This window comes from Clinocottus analis, unplaced genomic scaffold, assembly GCF_023055335.1.
Source record: "Clinocottus analis isolate CAN_PGR_092001 unplaced genomic scaffold, fCliAna1.0.p SCAF_5, whole genome shotgun sequence".
Lineage (NCBI taxonomy): Eukaryota > Metazoa > Chordata > Actinopteri > Perciformes > Cottidae > Clinocottus > Clinocottus analis.
In genome coordinates this window covers 15,945,127-15,972,644 of record NW_027176207.1, presented here as the reverse complement: position 1 = coordinate 15,972,644, position 27,518 = coordinate 15,945,127, and the positions used below count along the sequence as shown (strand labels likewise).

Genomic DNA, 27,518 nt, shown 5'->3' with positions numbered 1-27,518 from the left:
AGCATGCATTAAAACAGACAGAAAACAATGCTATAATGTTATGGAAACAAATGAATTGGCATTGGTTTTTGTTTTAAATTTGAATGATCTATAGACAGATGTCTGAGAGCACTATACTATATGCGTCAGTTCTCTTTCACGCTTCGGCTGTAGATAGTTGTTGTCTGCAAAAAAGTTCAACCTGACAATTGAAAGGGCAGTAAGAGACAAAGATCTCTCTGAGCAAAAGTGCAATAATAATAGAATACATCACCTGTGTTTTAGCATCAAAACATGCATAGGAGTGTCTTACGCATAATAATGCTGGTATTCAGGCGTATTGCTTTACCAAAGCTATGAATGAAAGGATGCAGGGGTTTCCAAGGCTCAAAGAGAAATGGATTCTTTAAAATGATTCAGAGTGCAGTTGCACTTCTGTGGTTCATTATGGTATCAGAGTCATTCTGGTCACATGACATATTGCTTCTGTCCATCTGAACAGAGGATCCTCCTCTATTGCTCTCCCTTAGGTTTCTTCCCTTTTTTCCCTGTGAAAGGGTTTTTACTATCTTTATTTGGAGGAGTTTTTCCTGATCTGATGTGAGGTCATGGGACACTGGGATGTTTACATGTGTTTGTAAAGCCCTGCATGGCAAATTTTGTATTTGTGATTTGGGGCTACATAAATAAAACTGAATTAGAATTGAATTGAAAAAACGTACTTTGGTAGCTTGGAAATCCAATTGAAACTCCAAGTCCCAACAGTGTTCTCCCCTATCATGTAACACTTGAACTAAATGTAATTCTTGTTTTTGGGCCAAATCGATTTCAAATGTAACAATTACATTTAGTATTAAATGTTCCACTATACGAACCGCTTAAATTAGTTTTAAATATGTCATAACAAAAGTAGCCATTATTCAAGGAAAGAGGAAAAAAAAACTAAAACTTTTGTGACTAAAACTACATCGTGCTATTACATCATTGTAATAAAGAAAAATGAAATGATACACGTTGCACTTCTCCAAAGAAAAAAAAGAAAAAAAAGAACCGACAACAACACAACATATGACGATGTACAGTTTTAATGTATTTGTAATAGACACGGTGCAATGTGTCCCTTCCACATAACCTCTAAGACACGTTAAGGAGAGTCTGTGCTGATGGACTGCGGCGGCACAGGAGCCGGCAGAGCTGGAAACCAGTGAGCTCATTCTGACTGCTCTGGGAAGAGGGCGGGGCTCCCAGCATCATCACCACCGGCCATCGCTGCTTCATTGTACGGGGCTGCTGATGCTGCGACCATAGCGGACGGGACGATCATTTTTTTCTCTTCCCCTCTTAATAAAAAAAAAAATGTCATGGACACAATTTCACGAAGATTAGGACTCCACGCGCGACGAGAATCGATTTTGAGGTAAGGCAAGGCGTTTGTACATCCGGCCGTTGTTAGGTTTAATACCGTCGGAAATGGGAGTTACTGGGACTAGCAGGCCTGAGGTTGGTCCTCACAGCAGCTGTGCGAGATACATATTGGGCACGTTTTAAAAAACAAAAAAATCCGTTAAACTCCACCTAGAAAACAGAGAACACTGCAGCAACTTCACAGTGTAAAATAAATCGCACAAGCACGAAACACGAGCCGTTCGTAGCATCGGCTCAGCCTGCATGTCGGAAGTGGCCGAGCTCGGCCTGCACTATAGCAAGCCCTGCGAAGATGACGAGGACAGAGCTTGTGTGGGCATTTCCCTTCTCTTTTTTTTTTGCACACGACGGATGCTCACGACGCATCTCGAGCATCATCTCCGTGTTTGTATTTCTGTGGCCGGTGGCCTTCTGGGAGCCGTGGGCCCGGCTACTTGTTGTGCAAAGGAAGCTCTCAGCTGTTTGGTGATTGCGCTCCAGGTGAATCCGGATGGACATAATTAGGTCTGTATGCGAGCGCGCGGTGGTTTGCTGGTGGTGCATTTCCCCCCCCCCCCTGCTTGACAGGTCATCACACATTACTGGCCGTGCTTTTGAAGGGATGCTGCAGTGATGAGCATGCTAGTCCACAGTGGTGGGCTGACAGGGCCTCCAGACGGAGGCACAAGGTCTGCAGCCTGCAACTGCCGGAGGGTGTTACACTGGCCTGATTTATCATACATCACCCCTGCTGGGAAGGCATTTGGCACACTACTGTTTTGGGGTCAGCACAGATGCAGGCTGGGGACAGCCCCCAAGGTAATAGTTCAGATTGGACTTGCAAAAGAGGGGCACGTTCAATGGCACACACCGATGGAGCAATGTGAAACGAGAGGATGCACTACAAAAAAAAAAAAATCACTAGGATAGAGTTGGATGAATCATTTTGAACCGGAATGTGAGCTCAATTATCACAATAATGACCCTGATACAACCAGGCATGATTCAAATATGGCAATGATGTCTCTCCTTCCTTTCCTTGGAGATGCCGTAATAATGTTGCTCAACAAAATTTACCACAGTCTGAAATAGATTTTGAAATATGACACTTATATTTGGCCATCACGGTAGTCCTCTGTGATGGCCAGGGCTATGTGAGCAGATGTGTCAGTGTTGTATGCATCCTGTATCTACCTTCCATTAAGTGTTTTTGCATTGCTATATATAGTGTCCTACAATTCATTGTGTTCCTGTGTATACATCAGTGGCAATCTCTCTCCTGGAATCAGTTGTTGCATGATATTTACAGTTGCACCTTATTGCACTCTTTCCGTAATTAGTAGAGCCTGGTTCATACGCTGGGTTTTGACGTGACAAAGCGATTAGAAGTCATTAGTTGCCTGAACTAAAAAGCAGTCCAACAGGATCTTAAAAACAAGCAGGAGAGCTCGGTTTGACACTTTAAACCAACACCAGACTCATTAAACTGAAGTGGTTCATTGACACAGGCAGCTGGCAACAGTTTGACTAGTCGAAACAGTCTCAACGTCCTTCTAGTGGATCTGACAGTGTTTGGTTACACAACCCAACACAGTGAATTGTCATTATATTGATTGTTTGAGAACTATACAACAAAAGTACTGTCTAAATTAATAATGATTCAAGCCACATGCAAACCTTGACATTTGTTTTGCACTTCACTTTTCTCTGGAGTAATAGTAGAGCCATGTTCATACACTGTGTTGCTATTTTGACTTAGTGAGGATGGATTAGAAGTCATTTTTGGGTCAAACTGAGAAGCAGACAAACATCCCAAAACAAGCTGGAGAGTGATTGACTGATGATGCGATGCCTCTTTGTGACCTATTTCACAACCAGACTGATTGAACTTCAAGTTGCACATTGACTTTGAGGCCGTGCCGGGGTTAACCCAATTTAACCTGGATTAGGAGAAAGGAAAAATGCCCAGAAATGTAAGATTTAGTTTGCTAGAAAAAAAACAGACAGTAAAAGGTATATGAAGTACCTGCAGGTTAAACAGATCCATAGTGTATAAAGGGAAGTTTGGATTCTTGCCCCACAAGTAAATAGGCACACAGCACTTATTTAGTTTTAATATGATCATATTGATTTTTTTAAATCAGTTCTGATAGAGTAAATAAAACAATTGTTATGTATGCATCATGCAGTCCTTCACTATAGGAATTATTAGACTTACATAACATCTGTAAGAGTTTATTTTCATGTAATAAATCAAATACATCAATCATAACCAGCTTACATAGGAGAGGCTTTGCCTTGCAACCACATTTGTTGAATTTAAAATAAGTTGAAATGAATGTTTGTCTTTGAAAAACATGATCTTTGTCAGGCCTGGACAAAAGTGAGGACTCATATGCAGAAGATCACATAAAAGCATGCTTTTATGGTTTCAGATCTTTTGGATGGGTGATAAATAAACAAATGGCTATGAAAAAACCTCACTGACTAACTAAGACTGATAACGACTAGACACCAAAGCACTCCCAAGAGGAGGGCAGGAAACAGATTACAAAATAACAAAAATCCAAACTAAACTAGAGAAACTTTAACAAACGAAAAATCACTCTCCAAGGAGGACTCCGAAAACAACTCATGTGGCGTAGCAAAAACAAACTCTTGGCTTGGCAAAAATGGCTTTGGCTGTGAATACAGGCTTAGGTACAAGGACGAAACACTTTGGCACAAGACAAAGGGGAGACGCAGACTATAAGCATAGGACGGTAATGGGGAACAGGTGGAAACAATCAGGAATCAGGGGAGACAATCAGACCGGTGACACATGAGGAAGGGTAAGTGACCTGAAACCAGAGGAGAGTTAGGGTTCAAAATAAAACAGGAAGTTACGAGACAAAAAACCCCAAGCAAGACAAAACCTCACCGTGGTGTGACAATCTCATTATTGAGGGTTTGTTGAGTGTGTCATTGACCTTAATCTTGTAAACAGTCAAAAATACTGGATGGAAGATGCATACTTTCCTTAAGGTTTAACAGTCTCTCTTTTTTTTATCCTGTTGATTAAATCTGATAAATGTTTTGTAAATGGCCTCACTAAAGAGCTACTTATGTCTTGCTTAGTGTGCATCCTCAACATAGTTCTAGAAGACTCATGGAAGCTCCAAATATGATCCCCAAAAGCAACCAAAGCTTATTTTAAGCCTTTGATACGAACCCAAAAGCAAAGTATGGCTTTTACAATAGTTTGAGTGGATGACAGATGGCAGGTCCTGATCCAAAAAATGTTGGCTCTTGGTTAAAAGGATTATTTTGGAAATTCAAAACTAGCCTCTTGTTTATCAGCAGAAATGAAGATGTCCACTTATGTCCAATTTGGACTCTTTTTTTTTTCAAGAAAAGTGTAATAGTATTGAACAAGCCCAATTTTGCAAAACTACAACAACTGATATTGCAAAATGTAGCATTGGCATGAAGTCCAAACTATCATAAAAAGATTGTGCGTCTACCCAAAAGAGCAAAAGTATGTCATTAGTCATTAAAACCCAACAAAAAATCCTCCAAGGCTTTAAGCGTAAGATCTTAGAGGGCCATCAGATTAAAGCCGACAGCAGCAGCAAGGCTTGCGTTTCCTGGTTCACTCTTGTCTGAAAAACCCCACGCCAACACCCAGAATCGATGTCTAAGGAGTAAAAAGTGGGTCATGGTGGCAGTTCTGTTTCATGTGAAAGATAATTATCATCAACTCTGCAGTGAGAATGCCCTTTTTATTTTCATTTCACAGGCTCCAATTCCAACATTCCCATGCTCAAATCAACCTACTTTCTAGTTTCTAGCAGCAGTAATTAGCTGTTTCCAGTGAAAAAAAACTCTGATAAATCCAATGAACGCTACTACCTGCTGCTGAGGAATATCAAATATCTACCAGCACAAGACCACAATAGTTATTTCATTGAGAAAAGCTGAGCAAATTGAGAGTGAGTATTAGTTTTGCACATGTCCAGCGCACACAGCAAATGGCGGTCAGAGAAAGTTAGCGACGAGCGTTAAGCAGCTGGAAGATACAGAAGTTTCCCTCTGGAGTTGGTTGAGACCAAAACAGAACTAAAAGGCCTGCTTGTTATTGGACTTTTATCAGTAGTAAAATGGCTCAAAAGGCATGCTGATGTTGCTTTGTGTCTGAAGGATGTGTAGGCTAACAATGGTTTTTAGAAAGGAACATGTCAACTTTTTAAGAACCACCGGCAAACCAAAAAGTAAACAATCACCAGTGTGCTCAGCTATAGCTAAGGGGTGCTTGGTGAGTTAGCAACATGTTGTGTTCATGTAAATCCTTGTTGTTGTACTGCTTGTTTTAGTGTAAGTGGAAGGACATGTTACTCATTGCATATTAAATTCTTCTATTATTTGTCTCTTACCATGCAGGTAATGAATGCATTGTTTTGCAAAACTTTCCATTTTAGGGCGGATTCAATTATTTCAAGGGGTGACAGCGTCATCTACTTGACCGACTAGCTAGTTCTAAGAGGACTAACGTAACCAGCTTTTGCAAGATCAACTTCTTTAAACCCTCTCTGGTATCACATTCACTAACAATTTCTTTGAAGTCCATATAAATTGGTCTTGAGTCTTGACGGATGATTACGTTTTTTGCTTGAGGAGCTAGTACCGCACACTGTATCTGTCGCGTGTCCTCATCGGCTTTGACAGTTACCAGGATTGTTGTGCGGTAACATGTTTCTTCTTTTTGACAAGGCCCTGCACTGATGTTGACTCATAATGTTGTTTTTGAAGATGATTGGTGTTGTGGCGTTCACAACAATTCATCATTGTCTTAGAGTCTGTTTATATGTTTGCTGCAACTGTTTAGTTGCTAAATGGTTTGCAACCTCTTGGTTATCTCTAAACTTTAGAGGAAGATACGGTCTATTAAAATAGATTGTGAGTTAAGAGATGAAAATAGCAAAGAATATTTTTGCAGTGTGCCTAAAATGCTTTCAATCCTTTCTTTAAAAAAGAGAGATCTCCTGCTATAACTAGATCTCCTGCTATAACTTCCTGTGTAGAGGTTAATGCTATCCCCATGCATTGCCTGATGAGTGAAGAGAGGGAAGCAGTGTGTAAGAATATTGCTTGTGTATACTTGGGAGAAATAGAAAGCAAGAAGGATCCCTGATGTTTGATAAAATCAACAACCCTGATGCAATCTATGTCCACAGAGCTGATGAACGCTGAAAGTAATACATTTAAAATAGAAATGGAAGTCAAAATAATAGTATTGCCCTGTCGATGCACTGTCTGTGACTGTGTTACGCTCATTTGACTAGCCAGCGGATTACTTCACAGTGCAAGCTGAAAATGGAATATGACAGTAATAGGATTGACTTGGGCTCACAGCAAATTCATATCTAGTCTCCCCTTTCAGAGCAGTACCTGCAGGCTGCTGCGGATGGTTTGTAGGTTAATACAGTATTAGCAGTCATCTGACTTGTGGTTCGCTTCGCCTGATGGTGTATTCAGATTTTGGTGTATCAGTGAATCATCACTTTTTCAAGCTTTATATACATATTACTGTGTAGCTTGACCAATCACACTACAAATTGAAATATAATTATTTCAAAATATAGTATGGCTGTGACAAACAATTTATTCATTAATTTTTTAATCCGCCAATGAATCAATCCATTGTTTATAAAAGGTAAGAAAGAGTGAGTCCAAGGTGACGTCTTCACACGTGTTATTTTGTCCGACTAACGGTCCAAAACGAGATTCAGGTTACAATGACTTAAAAGGGAGAAAAGGTAAACCAAAGAATGATAGCTTAAAATATAAACGGTTGATTGTTGATCAAAATAATTGCATTTTTTTTAATCTACTATTCTTGGCAACTCTAAAATAAATTGTATTACTTTTTGAAATGCAATTATTGTCTTTAATAATGGTTAATAAACCATTTCATTGAAGCTTTATAGAGCAGCCATTGACATTTGGGTTCTTAGGTCCTTTTGATTGATTATATCTACCACTTAACTCTCCACAGAGAATCTAAACCAAAATCCATTTCTCAACAACTTGTTGAAGACCCAGTAACATGAAAAATTACCAGTTTGAATCCTGTGGCCCTGTATCAATTGATTATTTATATCTTGTTATATGCCACATACTGTATATGTCAGAAAATATCCCTGTCTCTTCTCTTCTTTAAAACATGAAATTAAATTTACACAAAATCAAATGTTGGATGACTTATTCTGCATTAGGGGCCGTTAGGAAAAATTCATCCAATGAAACGAGACTTCAACACGACTATATAAAACCCCTCTTCACCGTTTAAATTAGAATTATGGAGCGATAAGAAGAGATTTGTGTTTTGATATCAGTGGGCAAAAACCTAATTTCCAAAACAATGTGGTTGAGGTCCAATTCATCATTCAAGGGAATCTTTGCTGCTTGAAAATTGGAGATGAATGTTTTTTTTTCTTTTTTCTCTTGATTTAACAAAAGGTGTGTGTGTGTGTGTGTGTGTGTGTGTGTGTGTGTGTGTTTGTGTGTGTGTGTTTGTGTGTGTGCGTGTGTGTGTGTATGCAACAGTTCTCTGTTGTTCAGTCTGGCACTAGCGGTCCAATCAGATTTGAGTTTGTCTCTAAACTGTACGGAGCTGACATATTCCATTTCACTGTGAAATTGTTCACAGTACAGAAGTTAAACATGCTCTAACATTCATTTCACGAGCAGTTGTTAACAGGTTTTCAACATTTATTAAAAAACAAAACAAAAACAAAGGCTAAACACTAGCCAAAGGACTTGTTCACAGCCTGGAAACCTTGCAGAATAAGTACATCTATTACTTCTTTATATTACTTGTTTTTTAATTTATTTTACTATGTCTCTCTTGCAGCAGCTTGTTATTTCCCTAAGGGACTAATAAAGGATAATCTTATCTCGTATTTGATCTTATATCTTATACACTCATAATACAAAGCACCTTACATCAGAAACTGGGACCAAATCATAATTTGTAAAAGCTAATCATGCATTTTTAGAATTAAATAGTTGTATATTTTATATTTTATGTACATACATACATGTATATAAAAAATAAACTGGATAATTGGTACTACATCAGCACCAGTATATAGATTGGAAGAGTAACTAAAGTATATCCTGTATGATAGCTTTATTAGCTAAACCTCCCCTTCATGGAAGAGGAATCTCCTGATTTATCTTTTTGCCTTAATATGAAACCATCTTTATATGTACAGGCAGTCATGTGGAGAAGGTAGTGCTGAGTGAGGATAACACATAATAAAGCACTTCTCTCTGGGCTCATGCCAATACTGTCACCATATTAATTATTTAGAAAGGCCTGGCTATTCCTTTCCTGATAGTTTCCTGTCTAGATTTATTCCCTTTCCCGCTTCCTCCATGTAGCTTGTTCTTCATGATTTCCTTTATTACTCTTCACTTCATGGGCCTTTCTGAGGCTGACATGTTTTGTGTCCATAATGAGCCCATATCCAGAAATGTAATTATGAAAAACACATTTGTTCCATTGAGAATGCACAAATTTGTCAGTCTTTCTTTTCTATCTATGTGCTACGCAAATATACTACAGCATCAGGAGAAGAATAAACTTGTAATAAAGCAGATTCAGAGCATTAATATAGCGTCAAACAACTATTTACAACGTAAAGATATAGTGGAGTAATGACTACCTGAGCAGAGAATGAAGTCTCATTGTGTGCCATGGATGTTTTTTAGTGCATGTGAGCGTGCCCCACTCGTTAGCTAACAAACGTTGCTCTGCACACACACTCGTACAGTCAGGTGGTCTAATGTGGACAAACTGTATCTGTCAGAAGGTTGACACAAACCAATTTATAATCCAAGTCCCAGTACATTCCTGGACGGTAATCCTGTAATATTTAATAATTTGATTGCACAGGAAAGTCTTTTCACTGAGTATGAGCAGGAGTTTGACTTAAAGATAACTGTGCTTTCAGAGAAAGGTCAGCCTCAGGGAAGTATGGTCCCATAATCAGCATACCAATAATGTACATCCTCTATCAGCACACACATACCATATGATCATTTCTAACCCTCCAAAATTTCACAGGGAATAAGATAAAATGTTGCAAACATCCAAAACTTAACCTTTTGATCATAAAATACTATAAAATTAACAGGTAAAAGCTGCTCAAACTCAAAGCTGAGCTTGCTCTCTAATACCATTGTAAATGTATTACGTTTCACTTTTTCAGCTATAACTTCACATCTAAACTCACTGTAACTTGTCACTATGGCAGACAGTTTATACAGTAGGCTAAATGATGGATTCCTTCATTCGAAAGATGGCCTGAAAATAGGTTAGTTGTTGCCAAAATGCTGTATGATGTACCACAATATTATGCTTAAATTTGTATTCACGGTACACCATTCCCTTATGTTTTTTATGTGACTTGACATTGTACAATGACACTTTGCAGGTCAAGTTAACCTAAAGGTCCTTCTACAAAACATCGCATATTCAGAGCTATTGTTGACAGGCATAAAGGTCTTAGCCTTTTACATTAACAAAGTGTTTGAACCTCATTAACATCACAGATGATGTTCAACATTGTTCCTTTGATCTTTTTTCCCACATTATGTGTTGACATATACACAGTAGCCTGTTTGCAGTCACTGGTCCTGTGTATACTAAATGTGATGTTCGCGACTCCTTCCTCTCTAATCTGAATCTCAAAATCTTTTAAGCGATGTTACATCCCTCCTCAGATTATGACGGACACCATCCAACTCCTTCTGACTGTGCATGGTGGCGTACACATTCTTATGCATTTGCACTTTTGCGGCTAGTAAATCAAAACTATACACTAATGAAAGCCTTCATACTTAAGACACTGAAACAAGAACCACACTTTGGGAAAAGATTAGCATGCAAAATAATTTCTGTATCAACAACTGATTTGAAATATGTCCATTTGTTACATGTTACAATTTACAAAATGCATAGTATGCAATCAAATACGCATCCAAAGTCAATGAGCACACACTGTATTTGTTGTGTGTGCAGATTTCATACACCAATGCCATTTTTTTACTGTTAGACCTATAAGTGGTTTGGATGTACAGTAGACATTTACTGCAAGCAAAGTCATTAAGACTTGATATTCAGTCAGTCTACCGGCAGCACTCTCAGCATTTATGTAAATTGCATCAGTTGCATGCCCTTAGTTTCAACTTTCATGCATGTGCACACATGGGTAATAGTTCCTCAGCTGGGTAGAGTTTATGTGCAGTTGTTGATTTACAGAAGCATTCCACTGTGAGAACACGTTTATTGTTTTAAGCTGTCAGTTTTTTCCAGTGTTCATTTTGTCAAGCTGTTCTCGGCTCACAACCTGTTATTCACATTTCATGCAGATGATATGTGCAGATTGACAACAGTAGGTTGTGGTAAAGCATACTGTTGATGCCAAGTGTCAGCAGAGATTTGTTTGTCATTGTATAGTAAATCAATAGTACAGTCACATTGTGGCTCACCACACTAGTTCAATCAACCAGTAACAAAAGCACTTCTGCTTTTGTTACTGGTTGATTGATCCGTGACACAAGAGTTGCAGAAGCCACGGCTCAAAAACTATGACCAGTATTCACTGTTCAGATGATTAGTTTGAGGTTTAATACCTTTCTGAATATAGTATTTCGTTTTCCATTGAAGTGCTTCACTTACTTCACCCACAGTTTTATTAGTCAAGCTCGCGAATGATTCTAGATTTGGAGATGTTTGTTAATCGGTCGGTCCAGCACTTTGGTCCAACTGGTCGCTAAATTGCTGTGAAACTGGGATGAGATTGGGTTCATGGTCTTCAGAGGGCCACTTTGGAAATCCCCTGACCTGTCCTTTGGCAACACTATGAGGTTGACATTTGTGGTGTTAAGTGAGCTGTCAGCACAACTATTAGATTCATTACCATTAAATGTGGTTTAGGCATTTGTGTTCCCCACAGAACAGATTGTAATTACTTTGGTGATCTCTTAAAAGAGGGCTCCACTAATTAAGCATTGTCTTATAACATTGTCAAACTCACAATGGGCATGAAAAAGAAAAAGTATATTAATTAATGCAGCAGATCTGGAGACAATATATTTTACATTCCATGCATTCTTCTTCCTTGTCAAAACCTGGTGCCCACATTACCCGAAATGCAACTCCTAGGCTAACAGTTTAGACACAGATTCAGGTGTATTTTGCTAGCAGCGGTTAATGTAGCCATGAGCTAATCTTAGCATGTAGCTCAGCCTTCAAGAGCCATGCTGGCTGCAGGCTCTTTATTTTAGAATTATAACCGGCAATCTGCTTGTCGTAAGTTGCATCAGTAACTTTTCACTATCGCCCCTTCTCAACTCACCCTGACAAACACACACATATGTGTGAAAGCTTGTCCACACATACCAAAAGTCTCAATTATGTCACCTCTGCACCTTGTCTCATTCTGTCTTTCTTTGTCTCTCCTCTACACCCTAGCCCTTTTCTTCTGATAGGAGAATGAGGAAGAGGAGAAACTGGAAACCACTTGGACCGCCTTGGAAAGTTTCTGTGAAATCTCAATGAAAGCATTAGAAGAGCCTCTCTAGTATTTGACTCAATGGCCAAGAAAGGGCGTACGAAGAGCGAGAAGCCCGAAGCGCTCATCTCTGCCCTACAGGCAGCTAATGAAGATCTCAGGTCCAAGTTGACTGACATTCAAATAGAGCTACACCAAGAAAAATGCAAGGTACTGTACAACATCAAAATACATACGTTTGCCCAAAATATTTAAAATGCTAGAGATCAATTACAATTTAAGCTCAGTAGATTTAAACCTTGATACTTAAACAAAGTTTAAATCATACTGGCTGAAATCCTTTTTTTTTTTTTACAAAGCCACTCAATAACTTGAGATCACACAAAACTATGACATTTAAAATGGAATCATTAGAGCAGCCTTTGGACACTACAAGTTAAACCTGGGTCATCGAGGTAAAAAATTATCTTGTGACAGGATACCATATATGACATGCTTATGTTTAGGCGTCCTTCATGTGTGTCATGATTACAGTTAACGGTAAAGCTCTACGTACTACTTGATGACTACACAGTGTACTACATTGCACACTGTGTAGGCATACAGTAAATATATATCATGTTGCCAAAGGAGTTAATGCAGACTTACAAAGTAACACTTGCAATGCACTTGTTAATATACAGCTTTCTGCAAATTATAGTATGCAGTTCAGGTTAAATATTGATGTTCCACAGACAGTAAAGCACACGTCGTATCGAACAGCCAGCAGTTTTGGTTCAGTTTGCCATTACATTTTTGAAAACTGTGAACATGTCAGCGAGGACATGTGTCACAAGAAGACAGTGCAGTCACTGAGCCGACACAATGACACTGAACATCTTACGTTATGTACGACAGAAGGGTTCAGTCCACATGTTCGCAGGGTCGACGTTTGGATCGAGCCTTACGTGTAGAGGTTGTTGGAGAAGAACACGGTCTGAGAGGAATACCGCAGGCATTACTTAGAACTGATTAAAGAATGTTTTTTTGTCTTAAAACAATCATTTGGTCAGTCAAAGATAGGTGGTAAATGTACAGTAGATAGATCTCTATCAAGAAAACTAAGCGTTTATCATTTTACTATTAATATGAAATCAAATATTATTATACCAGTAATTCCCTAAATTCATATAAGTGCAGATGTTTTTGCTTTGTCCTGGAATCCATGTCAAAAACACTAAATTATGAAAAAACTTTTAACCTCAACTACATGAGGTACAATGAAATCAAGGAAGATGAAAATAAAGATAAAGCAGAGAGTAAAATCTTCAAAAACAATAACCGATGCTCAATTGTAATATGCCAGTTATGTAAAATAACCTAAGTCCTGTCTCATCCTCCTCTGCCTCTCCTCAAGGTGAGCAAGCTGGAGCGCGACAAGCTTCAGGAGGTGAAGCGGGTGCGAGAGCAGGAGCAGCACCGGCACACTGCCATGCTCACAGAGCAGCGGGCAAAGTGGCACGAGGAAAAGCAAAAGGAGCTCCAGACTCTGAGGGAAAACCTCACACGGCAGCATGAGCAGGAACTGGCCCGCCACGCCAAAATCAAGGACCAGGAGAACCAGAGGCTCAAAGCCGCACTGAGCGCCATGCGCGATGGCAGCGGAGAGAAGGTGATTTTGCAGTCATAGTATAGTAGTGTAGATATACAGTAGTAAAAAAAACGGATATTTTTTACCCACATTAAATCTCCAAACAGCAACTGTGAAAAGTTAAACCATGACAGAGTGGCCCCTTCCCTCTCCCCAGATAATAATAATTAAAAAAAACCCTATGGAAATCCTGACAAGCGACATCAAAACCCTCCGTCTCTCTTCATCCTGCTTCTTTAGGTGCGCACAGCTTTGACCCTGGAAGCCAAGGAGGACGCGCGGCGCTTCTTTGACCAGGAAAGAGTGAAGCTGCTGCAGGAGATAGTGGAGCTGAAGAGTATGAAGAAGCAGACCGACGAGGCTCTCAGCAACATGATCCAGTCCGACAAGATGAAGGCTGGCGACCTGCGGGTGGAGCACCAGCACCACCAGGAGCAGATCTCCAAGATCAAGTGGGACAGTGAGAAAGACATCCGCAGACTGGTAGGCACAGTCACTGCTACTAACTTCAAAATATTAGTAAGGCCCACTGCTGATGTTGGTTATCTACGCAGCATGGGAAGTGGGCTGCAGCATACTACTGCAGATTGTTTTCCTGATGCATTTCATTCAATTCAGTTTATTTTGTAAAGCCCAAAATCATAATTTACAATTTTGCATCAGGGGGCTTTACAAACTGCACACATACGATATTCCTGTCCCGGGACCTCACATCGGATGAGTATAAAAAAGAAAAAGAAAAAAAAATAGATGAACAGGGATCCCTCTCTCTGGATGGAAAGAAGCAATATATATTATGTGTTAGTACAGAATGAACAACGTAACAGAGTTACAGACAATTCAATGATTATGACAGACATTGTTTCTATAATGATTACTAGACATGGACCACGATCATGTGATCTGTTAAAAATTGTTGGCGAGCTACAGGGAAACATTTACAAATGAAGCATACTGCATAACCTTTTTTTTTTTTAACCCTTTAAGATCACATCCCTGGTCATTTTGTGCATGTACCTAACAATATATGCAAAATGTTTTCCAAAAAATGTATTTATTGGTATTTTGTATAAAAATGGTTATTCCTCTGTATTTTTTAAATCACACTCGAAGGCCACCCACTTTTTTCACGTTCCAATTAAATACAAGATATTTTATTTAAATCCCTTGTACACCATTCAAATATTAATAATAATAAAGACACTCTAACTTCCGTTTCACTGGGACTTTAAATGTTGTACTAATTGTGTGCTACACTGCATGCATACAGTTAACTATATCATATTGTCAAAGAAAAAAAAACACACTCTTCAAAAGAAGCAAATAAAGTCCTTTGAGCAATTTCTGAAACACACCATTATTTCCTTCTCCCTCACTACAGGTGGATGAAATCAAATCTAAAGATCGCACCATCTTCGGCCTGGAGAAGGAACTGGAGTCAACGACGGGTTTCCTACAGAAGCTGCAGCTTCAGAAGGACGCCCTGGACGACCAGCTGTTCCTCGTCAAAGAGGCCGAGTGCGGCATGGGGAGCCCAAAGAGAGAGATACCGGGCAGAGCTGGAGACGGAGCTGAGCACTGTGGTAGCCCAGTAAGTAGAGAGGCATAGCAGGGAGAAGATCCACTCAAATCAAACGTTAATATTGTTTCGCTCTTTTCTTTTAGCACCAGTGCGCCATGACTAGTTTTGTAACGCATGGTTTGGGCATGCAAGAAGACTTGTGTAACAACATTCAAGCCGCCACTCGTAATTATAAAAGCCGCTCATGCTGACTTATGTCTGTCTCCCCGAGCTTAAACCAAAACTGGAAGCACAGCGCCATCTCAATAGTCATATTGTGTCCTTACAGAGGAGCCATATATACAAGTTGAGTTGAAGAGAACTGAGAGAGCATACTCTGATTCGAGAGGACTGGATCGCATGCTCAAATGCGCCTCTGCTGATCAAAGTTTGATTAAAGCCTCATGAGCTCACCCTCTGTTAACTCATGGGATTACGCTATAATGTCCATCAGATGTGGGAACATTACAATTAGAGTTTACAGATATGGTAATCCTGTTAGCTTCTCATTTAAACGTTTTTGTGTGTGTGTGAAGTCCACTTCTTATTAGTAATGCTGAACTGTGGAAGTTTTGTTACAACTAACAGAATTACTGAACAAAATATGTAGTTGTTTCACTGGCTTATTCTAAAGTAATGATGCTTCGTACCTCATGTAGTATTTTACTTAAATAAGTGTTTCCTCGTGTGGTTTTTCATGGAATCAGTAAAATGATTATCATTTTTTTGTTTTTTTTGTTCGTTTCAGGACTTGAGGAGAAACCAGAGGCGTCTTGCTGAACTCAACTCGACCGTACGCAAATTAGAGGACCGCAACTCACTGCTGGTCGATGAGAGGAACGAACTGGTACGACAAAATAATTTTGTTAAGGATGGATCTCCTGCTCTCTCTTCCTTCCGTCACTTATCTTTTCTTCAAATCTCCCAGACTATGTGTCTCCCTGTCTACCATCCTCATGTCAGTAACAATATATCCCTGTGGGCCTTTTTTTTCCCCACCAGCTGAAGCGAGTTCGGGAATCAGAGAAGCAGTGTAAGCCGCTGCTGGACAAGAACAAGCTGCTCTGTAAGAGGAATGACGATTTGACTCTGACTATCCAGAAGCTGGAGGACAAACTCAAGCACTTGGCCAAGGAGAACCACGAGATGGTCAGCACAAAGTCACATTGTCATCATAAAGAAGTTCATTTTCAGGGACAGACTGATTTATAAGTGTGATATTGTGACTTTAGAGGACTTTCCCTCCCTGTGTGCTGTTTATCTGCAGAAGGAGAAGATCAGCTCCCATCCTCCACTGAAGAAGCTGAAGTCTCTGAATGACCTGGACCAAGCACATGATGACCAGGAAATAGCCTTTTTCAAGCTTCAAGTCCTGGAGCAACAAAGCATGATTGATGAGCTGACGAGAGTAAGTTGTTTTTGATATAATGAGAGGGAAAATAATCTGATTTTCGATCAGGCAGTTGGGTTCAAGGTGTTCGATCCTAAGTTCATGTCGACATTGAATGCTTTAAAAAACTGGAGTAAAACAAACACACTATAGCGGGAGACATAAGAAAAGTGTAAGAATTTAAGTTTTTCAGATGATTAACCATCTTAGAATGTGTATTATTACATTTTTGAATGTGTGAAAGAGGTTTATTTCACTGTTGTATTGTCATTGAGTTTGTTTTCTATTATTTGTTTTTCTTTTAAAAAGAAGGGAATAAAAAAGGATCATCTTACAGTGTTGTGTTATCTTCTTTTTTTCCAGGACCGAGAAAAACTACTGAGAAAGAAAAGACATAAAAGAAGTTCAAGGCCAATAAAGGTATGAATAATTAAATGTGGCGCTATCTATTTATCTCAATGTGATTAATATGAAATAATACCAGGAGACATATGTTGTGCAGGAATTAAATCTTTCACCACTTACGGGAAAAATAATTCTCCAGAGGCTTTCAAAAATCTTAGTCCGTGTTAAAACAACTCTATTGAAAACTTGGTGGATTTGAGCTGAAAAACAAAACATTTGAAGGAAAGGAAAGGTGAAAAAATGCAGAGGACTTTGATCTGATGTTAAAAAGGCATATTGATTGTTGAACATTTACCATCAGAGACTTCTAAACCTGTAAATCTTCTTCTGCAGAGGCACATTGTAGTGGACACCTTCTTTGGGTATGATGAAGAGTCTATGGACTCGGAGACATCTTCCGTGGCTTCGTTCCGGATGGACAGAACTCCTGCTACTCCAGACGAAGACCTGGAGGAGGTGAGCACCTCGTATTCGTCACAGCGACTCCATTTACAATCATGTCGACACGTTTCAGACCATCCTGTTTTAATTCAATACCCATTCAGTTACATCTGCAGAAGGATACACTGTCAAACAATTCAGCCGCAGACTTTGACCTCTCACCTGTGTGTGTCAAACAAGGGCCTGGCCAACGAGGAGACAGAGCTGCGCTTCCGTCAGCTGACCAGGGAGTATCAGGCGTTACAGCGAGCTTACGCCCTGCTGCAGGAACAGAAAGGAGGCATTCTGGATGCTGAGATGGAGTCCAGGGTACATCCAGTGTTTGTTTTTCTATTCCTAACCAATCTATTTGCGTACCCTAATTATCTCCTATCGAGTTTGTGTCAGTTTGTTATTGTTATTATTAGTCGTCTTCTACTGCGGCTCAACTTCCTGTGAGCTGGAGCATGCTAGAAATCCAAGAAATATCACTCCTTGCAATTGATGCATACAAAAGAGATTTTGAAAAAGGCCGTGCCCTCAAGTTTGAGTTACAGTTGGATGTCTGATCGACTAGAAATCCGACACACATGTCGAGCTCAATGTGCTTAATAAAAATGCCGCTTGGATCATATAAGTTCTCCTGACTAGATTTTACGTCATTTAAGTCATTTCCTCCGACATAGGACCAATTGCTACCAAGATGTCTGTGGCTCATCAGCACATAACTAAAACACAGTCCACAACCGTTTGACCAATCATTGAAAAAACTTACAGGATATGTACACAAAAGTTTCATTCAAATTAAACATTTGGGACTATAAATCAAAAACAGTGTGTCCAATTAATACAAAAACTCGCAGGATATATCGTCTGACAACTTTGAACTTTAGTCAACTCGCTCGATTTTCTTGATATTTTCAATTAAGCAATTGGAGGCGGTTGTCTTGTGTTTCTCATGCGTTTAGTCTACATAAAGATACATTAAGAATTGATGAAGTAAATTTGGTCCAAATTGGATCTCTGGTCAAATTCAGTTTGAAAAACAACGAGAAATATATTTTTAACTTATCCTTCATCAAGGATTTGATCAATATCATTCTGTTTTGCAATCCACTCGAATAAATTTTATAAAAAGTCTAATGTTTTCGGGTAGGTTGATGGCACATTCACGGTCAGCTCATTTGGCGACTTCAAGGCAGTTGATAAAATAAATCTAAAATTTCTGTAGATGCTTTTCATATTCATGTCTAGTGAAGTTCAGGTTAGGTTAGCAAGGTCAGTACAACACAGCTACGCAGCTGTAGTTGTGTCTAGAAATGTCCAGTTCTCAAGGGAACTTTAGTCACACGCTTACACTTCTCAACACACACACACACACACCTGTTTATCAGTATGTTGACACGAGAGAAGCAGACTGGATGTTGCACGTCCCTTTCTGTGAGAAAAGATGAGAACATGGGATTCTCCTCCTCTTGACAGGTTAGAGCCAATTAAATGTTACTTTGCTTATGATATGTTGATGACGGGAAGCCGTGTATTAAAGAGCCGGACGTCTGGCTATTGGGGGTGTTGTTTTGGACGGTCAACTTGCGAGTTGACTGGACGACTCCCTGCATTTGCAACTGCAGAGCTTGGTACTTTACCTGTGATTGAGGCAATAAATTGCGAGAATTAGAGAAGTTGTCGAACTGAATTCTTCTGGAGGCGACACCAGGCTTCCAATAATTATACATGCTAACACTGTAAAACTGAGTTAACCACAAATTGATTATCTCTAAACTATTTCCATAGATGCTAGCATGTGATTTGTATTCATTTACTCTGACTAATCATTTCAGGACTATGTTAGTTCACCATGTTTAACCTTTTTATAATAAATTCACTGAGTGAAATTTTACATAAAATAAAGTAAATCTGCTGGTGATTAATTTTTCTCCTCAACACCTGCAGCTGCAACACCTATGACAAGATCTGTAAAAGTAATGTACATGTAAGTTCAGTACTTCTTAAATGAGTAGTTCACACACACAGCGACCTTCGTGGACATGGAAAAAACAATCCGTTTCAAGCACTAAATGACAAACAAGCAAATGAAAGGCTACATCCGCAGCCTCAAATGTATTTTGTTACATCTTCTGCTCAGATCAAGTGTTACAGTGACGAAGGAAAGAGGCTGCTTTCACGACATGTCTGACCATTGTTGGCCCAAGAAATGGAAAATTAGAAGCAAATTAAGTGTTTTTTGTGATTTTATGATTTATTTTGAATAACATTTCCTCTGCAATACTAGCACATTGAGGTTAATGGACCATCACTTGACAAACAGAACCCTAAAGCTAATGAAAGTCCTGGTTGCGTATGTTTCAGGCTCAGGAGCAGCTCCAAGCAGACACGCTCAGGTATAAAGCCAAAATAGAGGACTTGGAGAAGGAACTGACCCTGAAGGGACAGGTAGGACACACAAGCACACGTGTGAATGAACAACAGGAATACCACACAGTATGTAATTATTACCTGCACACACTCAAAATTTAAACTTGTATTATAGAAGGCAGCTTCACAGAAGACGGAAGAATTACAATGTTTACTGTTTACAATGTTGATACAGAGGAATAGGTATATGAAATATGTTGTATGTGCTGTGTTTCATTTCCTCATTAAGGACAACTTATACAACAAGTAAAAGATTGAATTAGAATACAACGTCTTGGGATTCCTTCCGCCTGTCCACTAATGAAAGTAGCAAGCTGTTTCACTGCCAGCCCATCGCTGGAAATGTATTGTTTTGCTTAACAGGGGATATCTCTTGAAACATTATGTGTTAAATTACATTTCTATTGTCTTTCAATAGCTTTGGTTTGATGCATTGAGTGTTTCTGTCCTCCATCAGGACTCCAGATGGGTGGATGAGAAGCAGCTCTTCTTACGAAGGAATCAGGAGCTATACGACAAGGTTGCACTTTAACCCGAGTTTTGTTTCCAATAATCAAACCGCATCAGTCTTTCTTAAGATGTTTGTGTGAAAAAGTATCATTCGTTGGATTGTTCAGTGTTTTCTCTCGTGATAAGTTACTTTCTTCTGTGCAGAGTACTGGTATTATTTAAGAAATAGTATTATAATTGTCTGAAAAACTATGTATTTTTTTGTTATCAGTTGGACTACACCTGTCACAGGTGGTGCATTTTATTTGATCTTTTAAAGCCTCACAACTTTGAGGTACTTTCCTACAGTCATGACTGGCCAAATTGTCACTGTATCATATTACATAACATAGGGACTGTAGAAAGTCGAAACAGTCTGAACAGCTGCCTCTTCCTGTCTCATTAATTCTGTCTCTCTTTGGTGTCCAGCTGGAAAAAATGGAGGCAGACTGCAGTCGACTGCAGCAGGAGCTGCAAGACTCCAAAGATCAGAATGAACTGTTGGAGTTTAGGATACTGGAGCTGGAGGTGAGTGACCTTTTTCTTTGTAAAAGTAGCTACCATTCAGCCATTCAGCCATGGAGACAGGATGCCCGCTAGTCCGTCAGTCAGGCATATTATCCTCTGACATGGTCTTTGTGATTAATCTGTGCTGCAGTGCAGATACTGACGGCAGCTTGAGAGGGCCGAAGCTGCCACCTAGTGGTCAGAGAGGAGAACAGTTTGCTCACATGTGCTCAGTACACTGGCACGCGGTGATTCATCCCTAAAAGATATTAAAGGCTTTCATCGTTGCTATCAGGCGTTTGTTTGATGCTTCTTCAGAGTAGCAATTTTGTCTGAAATATGGGTAGACAGCATTTTCAAGGAGCAAAGAGCAGAGCCTACTGAAACTTAAAAATCATCACTAAAAAATATAAAAGTGGAAAAAAGGATTGATTCATGGAAATGTGCTTGGCTCTGAATGTCAACATTGATTTTTTTTTTTAGCTGTTTCATCCCGTTTTAAAAAGAGAGGCTCGTGAGGAACGTTTCAGTTATAGTTCACACTTTGTATCATCAAATGCTTAATTTGCTTTGGTTGTCGTAGGAGCGCGAGAGGAAGTCCCCACCATTCAACCACCTGAGGATGCATCCTTTCTCTGAGGGAGTCAGTGCTCTGCAGATCTACTGTATGAAGGAGGGGGTCAAGGTACGCAGTGAGAGGGACTCGTCTACTTTAATTATAGTGATTAATCATAAAAGCTGTGACAGAATCCACAATTCTTATCGCCACAGCAAAGTGGGGGCTGTGAAGAGCCTTTAAAAAAAATGTATTCAATTTTTAAGCGCATGCTGCATCTTTTGTTTTTAGTCAAAGTTTAATATGACTGGACTCTGAACAAGTAAAATTGGAATGTAAATGCATTTTTTGGATTCTCCTTATAATTCTGTTTTACAGGACGTGTGCATACCAGATCTCATCAAACTTCTCGATATCCTGGGAGACAATGGGGTAATTCAGATGGAATTTAACAAATCAACATATTAGGCGAAAACGGACCCGTCATTTAAACCTTGTTTTCTTCCGTTTTGTATAGAATTTAAGAAATGAAGAACAAGTGGCCATTATTCAGGCCAGCACTGTTTTGTCGCTTGCAGAAAAGGTACGTCTGGAAACCACGTCGTGGTTCTTCTTATAACACAAATAAAATTCACAGAATTCATAGCTTTCATAGAATTCATAGCTGGCGCTGACATTTTGCTGTTTCTTGCCGTCTAGTGGATTCAACAGATCGAAGGGACGGAGGCATCGCTGCACCAGAAGATGATCGACCTGGAGATAGAGATGGTGAGTCAAAACAATCCTGTGTCTTTTTTACTGTGAGATAATTATGAGAAGCTTATTTGGTAAAGCACCTTTCCAAATACACAATTTAGAAAGGGCTTTATAAAAAGTATATGTTATTAAAAAGAAGAAAAACAATTAAATAAAACGATAAAAACAAATCAGTTCAACAGATGTTAAAAAGACCCAACAATTACAGCACAGTAAATATCATTCAGTAACCAGCGTCTGTGACCGGCTTGTTCTGTTCAGGAGATGTTCTGTAAACAGAAAGGGTATCTAGAAGAGGAGCTGGACTACAGAAAACAGGCCATGGACCAGGCCTACATGGTACGTGTGTGTTTGTGTGTCCTTGTCTGCATCACTTTGTGGAGCCAGAATCCATTCACAGTTGGAGCTCATATTCAGGTCCTCACAAGAGTTTGAATTTATTCTTCAAGTTAAACTTGGTTTTGGGGTTTTTGTTAGAATCGTGACCAGCTTAGATGAAGGTTTGGGGTTATGCCTGGATTGAGCCTGCAGGGAATGTAGGTAAATTAATACAAAGCTGTACATATTTTTGTGTGTCTGACCTAAAAAGCCTTCCTGTGTTCTCCTCTCTACAGCAAATCCAGGAGTTGGAAGCAACGTTATACAACGCCCTGCAGCAGGACAAGGTGCTTCCTGTCAAAACACATTACAGACTTATAGTTCCAAAAACTATTGTAAATTTCAAACAAAACAGTTTGTACTTTGTAAAACATCAGTGCTGGTATCTAAAGAACTAAAGTTTATGAAATTAAAACATGAATTTAAATGTCAAGAAATGCGTCACACAATGATTTTATTCATGTGCTTTTGACGTACGCCCTTGTGATCATGCACATTCCACTAATCTGGAACATTGAGTCCACATGAGCATTTTATACGATTTATTGCAGATTCATTTTCTAACAACGACAGAAACTTTGTGATTATGAACACAGATCATAAAAACAGAGGCTTCCAGGAAACATAACATAAGAGTGTTCACATAAAACCATTAGGATTTATTTAAGTGTGGTAAATGAAGTATGTTTTTATGCCGCAGACAGCCACAGGCATTATGTTTTTAGGTCGTCCGTTCTTTTCTCGTGAACATTAGATCCCAAGAAAGCCTGGAGGGAATTTCTTCAATGTTTGGCTCAAACGTCCACCATGACATGCAAATTAATTGATGAGAATTTTGAAAATCAAAGGTCATCGTGATCTCATCTTCTTCTTTTTTTTTTCTTACTGTAATTCAGATGCTATTTCTGACAATGTCCCATGACTGTCTAATAGGGTGAAAGGGCGCTCCACTGTGTCTGATGCCCGCCCGTCTTGTTCCTCCAGGTGATAAAGTACGGCGAGCCTCTGGATGAACTTCAGAAGGATGAGCTGCGGACAGCGGTGGAGAAGCTGAGGAGGCAGATGCTGAGGAAGAGTCGAGAGTACGACTGCCAGATCCTCCAGGAGAGGATGGAGCTGCTGCACCAGGCACACCAGGTCCGTCTATGTCCGTATCAATGATTTGTGTGTGTGTGTGTGCGTGTGTGTGTGTGTGTGAATCTCCCTTGGCGAGAGACAATTGACTCCTCACTTCAAAATCCTTACAGTTTTTTCTCTATGAATATTTGCAGAGGATTCGTGACCTTGAAGACAAGACGGAAATCCAGAGGAGGCAGATTAAAGACCTGGAGGAAAAGGTAGACCATGTCTCATGTCTTTCTGTAAAACAATAAATACCTTCACACAGACTGAAATACTACAGAGTTCATACTTTTAAATATCTTGCGCATTGGCAGCCATGATCATAGACTTGTTCACCTCAAGCCTGTGGAATGAATGTCAAATTTAATTTTGGGTGTATTTATATTCTATTTCTTTTCACATTATGTGAATGAAAGTACTCTCAAAATGAAATATGAAATTATATCCTTAGATTTCCTGAACAGTAATCTTCTGTTTCTGTCTCTGCTGTTACTAACATATCTTGAGTGTGCCTCTAATCCTCTCACTTTCTTTGTCCCTTCTTCATCTCTCTCTCTTTTTCTTTCTTTCTTTCTTTCTTTCTCCCTCCAGTTTCTGTTTCTGTTCTTGTTCTTTTCTCTTGCCTTTATCCTTTGGCCTTGAAGTCTTTGGCGTGTCCTGTAGCAGAGGTGAGTCCTGAGGGCTTTGAGTAGAAAGTTCACTCCGCCATCGACTCTCTTCTGGAGCTCGGTCAAATACTTTTCCAGCAAGTGTTTTGGCTTAATGCAGCCGCCAAAGTACGAACTGGGAATACTCTGGCCGCAGAGCCTGACTTGCCTTTAAAAAAGCGCTCATGAATACATTTCTGTTGCATTATTAAGACTTCCTAATATGTGCTTACGACCTTCAGAATAAAAAGTGTTTATTTTTATTTTGAAAAAAATAGTTTTAAAGTAATCAAATTTTGTGTTTACTCAGTATGCCAATGAAAGGAAACTAAATTTCAACAAAACTAGTGTCATTATATATCTTTCCATAGTGCAAATTAGCAAATGAGAGCAGTATACATCGTCCAATAAAGTCTACACAAACCATCTCTCAAAATACTTATTTTGGACTGCACTTAACCCTCAGATTAACATTGAACAAACAACAACAAAAAAGGTGCAACGGCGACATTTTGAGACAGGCTTCCCTTTTGCGGTATCACAATGTGACCACTGGGAGGACCAGCGCTTTCCATAAGCAAACTTGATTTGACCCTAGTCTGTTCACTCTCCCTCCTCCACATTTAGTAGCTTCACCTTGCATTCACTTTTCAGTCCTTCTTTACCGTTGCACTCTCAACATCTTGCCACTGGGCTACTGCTGTTAACGTTCATGTTTTCTTCTTCTGTATTTCATCAGCATATCGTTTTCTGCTCATTGTAAAGTTTCCAGGCAGCTCCGAAAGCAAACCGTGCCATCAACATCGTCATCTCGCCCTCTCTCTTGTGCATTTGTTCGTTGACACCGCTTGGCTTTGACCCCATGTTTCTACATGTGTTGTAATAATGATGCATGCAGTCTTTGGGTGATTGCAAAGGGTCTGGCAGGAAGATTCTGTTGTTTCTTGTTGCTTTTGGGGCAGCGCAACATGCTTTAAGAACAACAGGGACATATTATCACGTGGGAAAGTTGTGACTGCTAATTTGTTGCTCAGCTACAGCTGTTATAGCAGATGCAGAGTACCACTTGTTTTCACCTTTTTCACCCTAGTTTGGTCTCCAACTACATCTGAGAAAAATACCTGGCGCTTTAGCAGTTAGCCAACATAACACTATATAAAAAAATAAAATATAAAAACAGTATGTACCTAAGAGTATACTCTACCAATTAACTTACAGTTGTTTTAAATTTAAGGAGTGTGAATTGCAGACATATTTGCTGGAACATTGCTAAATACTACAATAATACAATCTAATAAAATGTGCAGTGTTACTGCAGTTCTTTGCTTTGTCACAGTACTTTTGACTCCTCTAACTCTCTATGACCCCCCCCCCCCCTCTCTCTCTCTCTCTCTGTCTCTCAGGTGGTGTGTCAGCTTGGAGATCTTGTTTGTGACTGCAGTGTTATTTATTTTCTGGACAAGTGTGGAACAATGTGCGTAGCAGTGGCTGCTATTGTCCTAACATCAGTGACTGCTGTCGGTATAGGTGGATGTGTCGTGTGTTGGCTGTGGACGTTCACACTTAAGATTTTATTCCTTTCTTTTTTTAAATGGGGGTGGGGTTCTCAGGATGCTGCACAGGATGACGTCTTTCTTTTTTTTTTAAAGAGCGGTGTTGGACATGAATTGTCTCTCCAAATAGCTGGGTGTGCTGTAACAGGCGTCAAGAATGACACACAATTAGTGAGACACTTCCAGTAGATGCAGAGACACAGACACACATATATCTACGTGCGCACAGTTTACAGACACGCATGCATATACAGACGCATGCAGATGCAAACACACTCACACACACACACACACACACACACACGCTTTGACAAATCCAAACCAAAGCCTGGGAAATGTTTTCTCTGCCATGCAGGGTAATAATATGTCATTCACCAACATTAAGCGGGAATATAAACAGACGGAGCTCCTGACAGACAGCGAGACAAACAAACCACCGGACCACAACTTCTCTCTCCTTCTCTTCTTTCCTTTCCTTTCCAAACTCAAAAAGGACGTTCTTCATGAATGCAACCTCTTGGTGAATAGAGGCGAGCCAACTCAGGGCCCATGGGTGCTGAGGCCAGAACTGGTCTTAGGTCAGATTGTTATGAAAAACACGATGGGACATAGTGAGTCACCGAGCTGGCCTGTCCTCGCTGTTTTCCGAAGGATGCTTACACACACCGCTTGGACTCTCCAGATGTTATATGCCGTACCTGGAAAAAGGCAGAACTGTGCTGCTGAGACGATGTGTAGTGACACTAAAAGGGGGATACAGGACACTCAGGTTGACGCGTCTTCACCGAAAAGACATGAAAGACTTGAGTGGAGAGGTAAAAAGAGAACAAAAAAAAAATCGAATTACTCTCTGATCCAGCTCCACTCAACATGGATGTCCACAGATTGTCAAACTGCTTCTTAATTTATCTCAAAAACCAGCAGACTGTAAGAGCTTTATTCTCTGGTTGTCTTTCTTTTCTTTTTTTACAGCTCCTACCACCAAGATACTGTGTCCCAAGATTTCCACTGAACTACATCCTTATTCTGTACTGTAATATATACATTTGTTGATATGTACATGTTGCTGAATTATTTTATTTAGTCTCCCCTTTTATTTCTGTGAATAGTTGCAGTTTTATTTTATTCTCTTCAGCAGCTTGAACAGTTGATGTGGTTTATAAATGACTAAAAAGGGTATACATTGCTCTGTTATATTGTGGTGACGGCTGCAAAGATGAACTTTATTTCCTTGAAAATTATAAATGAAAAATTGTTGAAATATGAATGTGGAATAGTGAGATTTTTGCCTCCCCTTTCCTTTTTCTTTCTCCCTTTATCACAAACATATTACTGTATTTATTAAGCTACTGTCTAAAAAATGTTCTGCTCTGCTTGGCCAGCAGGGGGGTGCTGGTTTCACCTGAGCGACTTTTCATTCAACCTATACAGTTACACAATCTTTGAACAAACTTGTAAATATTTTCAAACTAGCTTGCAAAATATCGTTATCAACTCTGGTCGGATAAAATTCAAATCTTGTAGTTATGTCATCAGTACTTCCTTGATGCACCAAAAATGGACAAAAGCTAAATTCAGCAGTTGAATTTCGTGACGGAAAAGACAGAAACACACATTATAAGTCCACGCATTTCTCTGACCCAAGACCACTGCAGGTTCCCCTGTTTTTTACTAACAAAAATGTCTTTGATACTAACAAGTCTCTTTTACAAAACACTACTAG

General features: G+C 39.6%; 1 protein-coding gene across 1 annotated transcript; it reads left to right on the top strand.

Moving 5' to 3' along the window:
* The first annotated feature begins 1,236 nt into the window (after nucleotides 1–1,236).
* jakmip2 (janus kinase and microtubule interacting protein 2) lies at nucleotides 1,237–25,790 on the top strand. Its single transcript, XM_068601291.1, has 24 exons — nucleotides 1,237–1,396; nucleotides 11,906–12,155; nucleotides 13,342–13,596; nucleotides 13,816–14,058; nucleotides 14,957–15,166; nucleotides 15,885–15,983; nucleotides 16,139–16,285; nucleotides 16,404–16,544; nucleotides 16,890–16,946; nucleotides 17,265–17,387; nucleotides 17,553–17,681; nucleotides 19,722–19,805; nucleotides 20,245–20,307; nucleotides 20,706–20,804; nucleotides 21,367–21,468; nucleotides 21,718–21,771; nucleotides 21,857–21,922; nucleotides 22,039–22,107; nucleotides 22,357–22,434; nucleotides 22,710–22,760; nucleotides 23,458–23,610; nucleotides 23,745–23,810; nucleotides 24,187–24,263; nucleotides 25,646–25,790. The coding sequence occupies exons 2-23, from the start codon at nucleotides 12,027–12,029 to the stop codon at nucleotides 24,235–24,237; spliced, it is 2,469 nt and encodes an 822-aa protein (XP_068457392.1). The 5' UTR covers nucleotides 1,237–1,396; nucleotides 11,906–12,026; the 3' UTR covers nucleotides 24,238–24,263; nucleotides 25,646–25,790.
* Nucleotides 25,791–27,518: the final 1,728 nt, after the last annotated feature.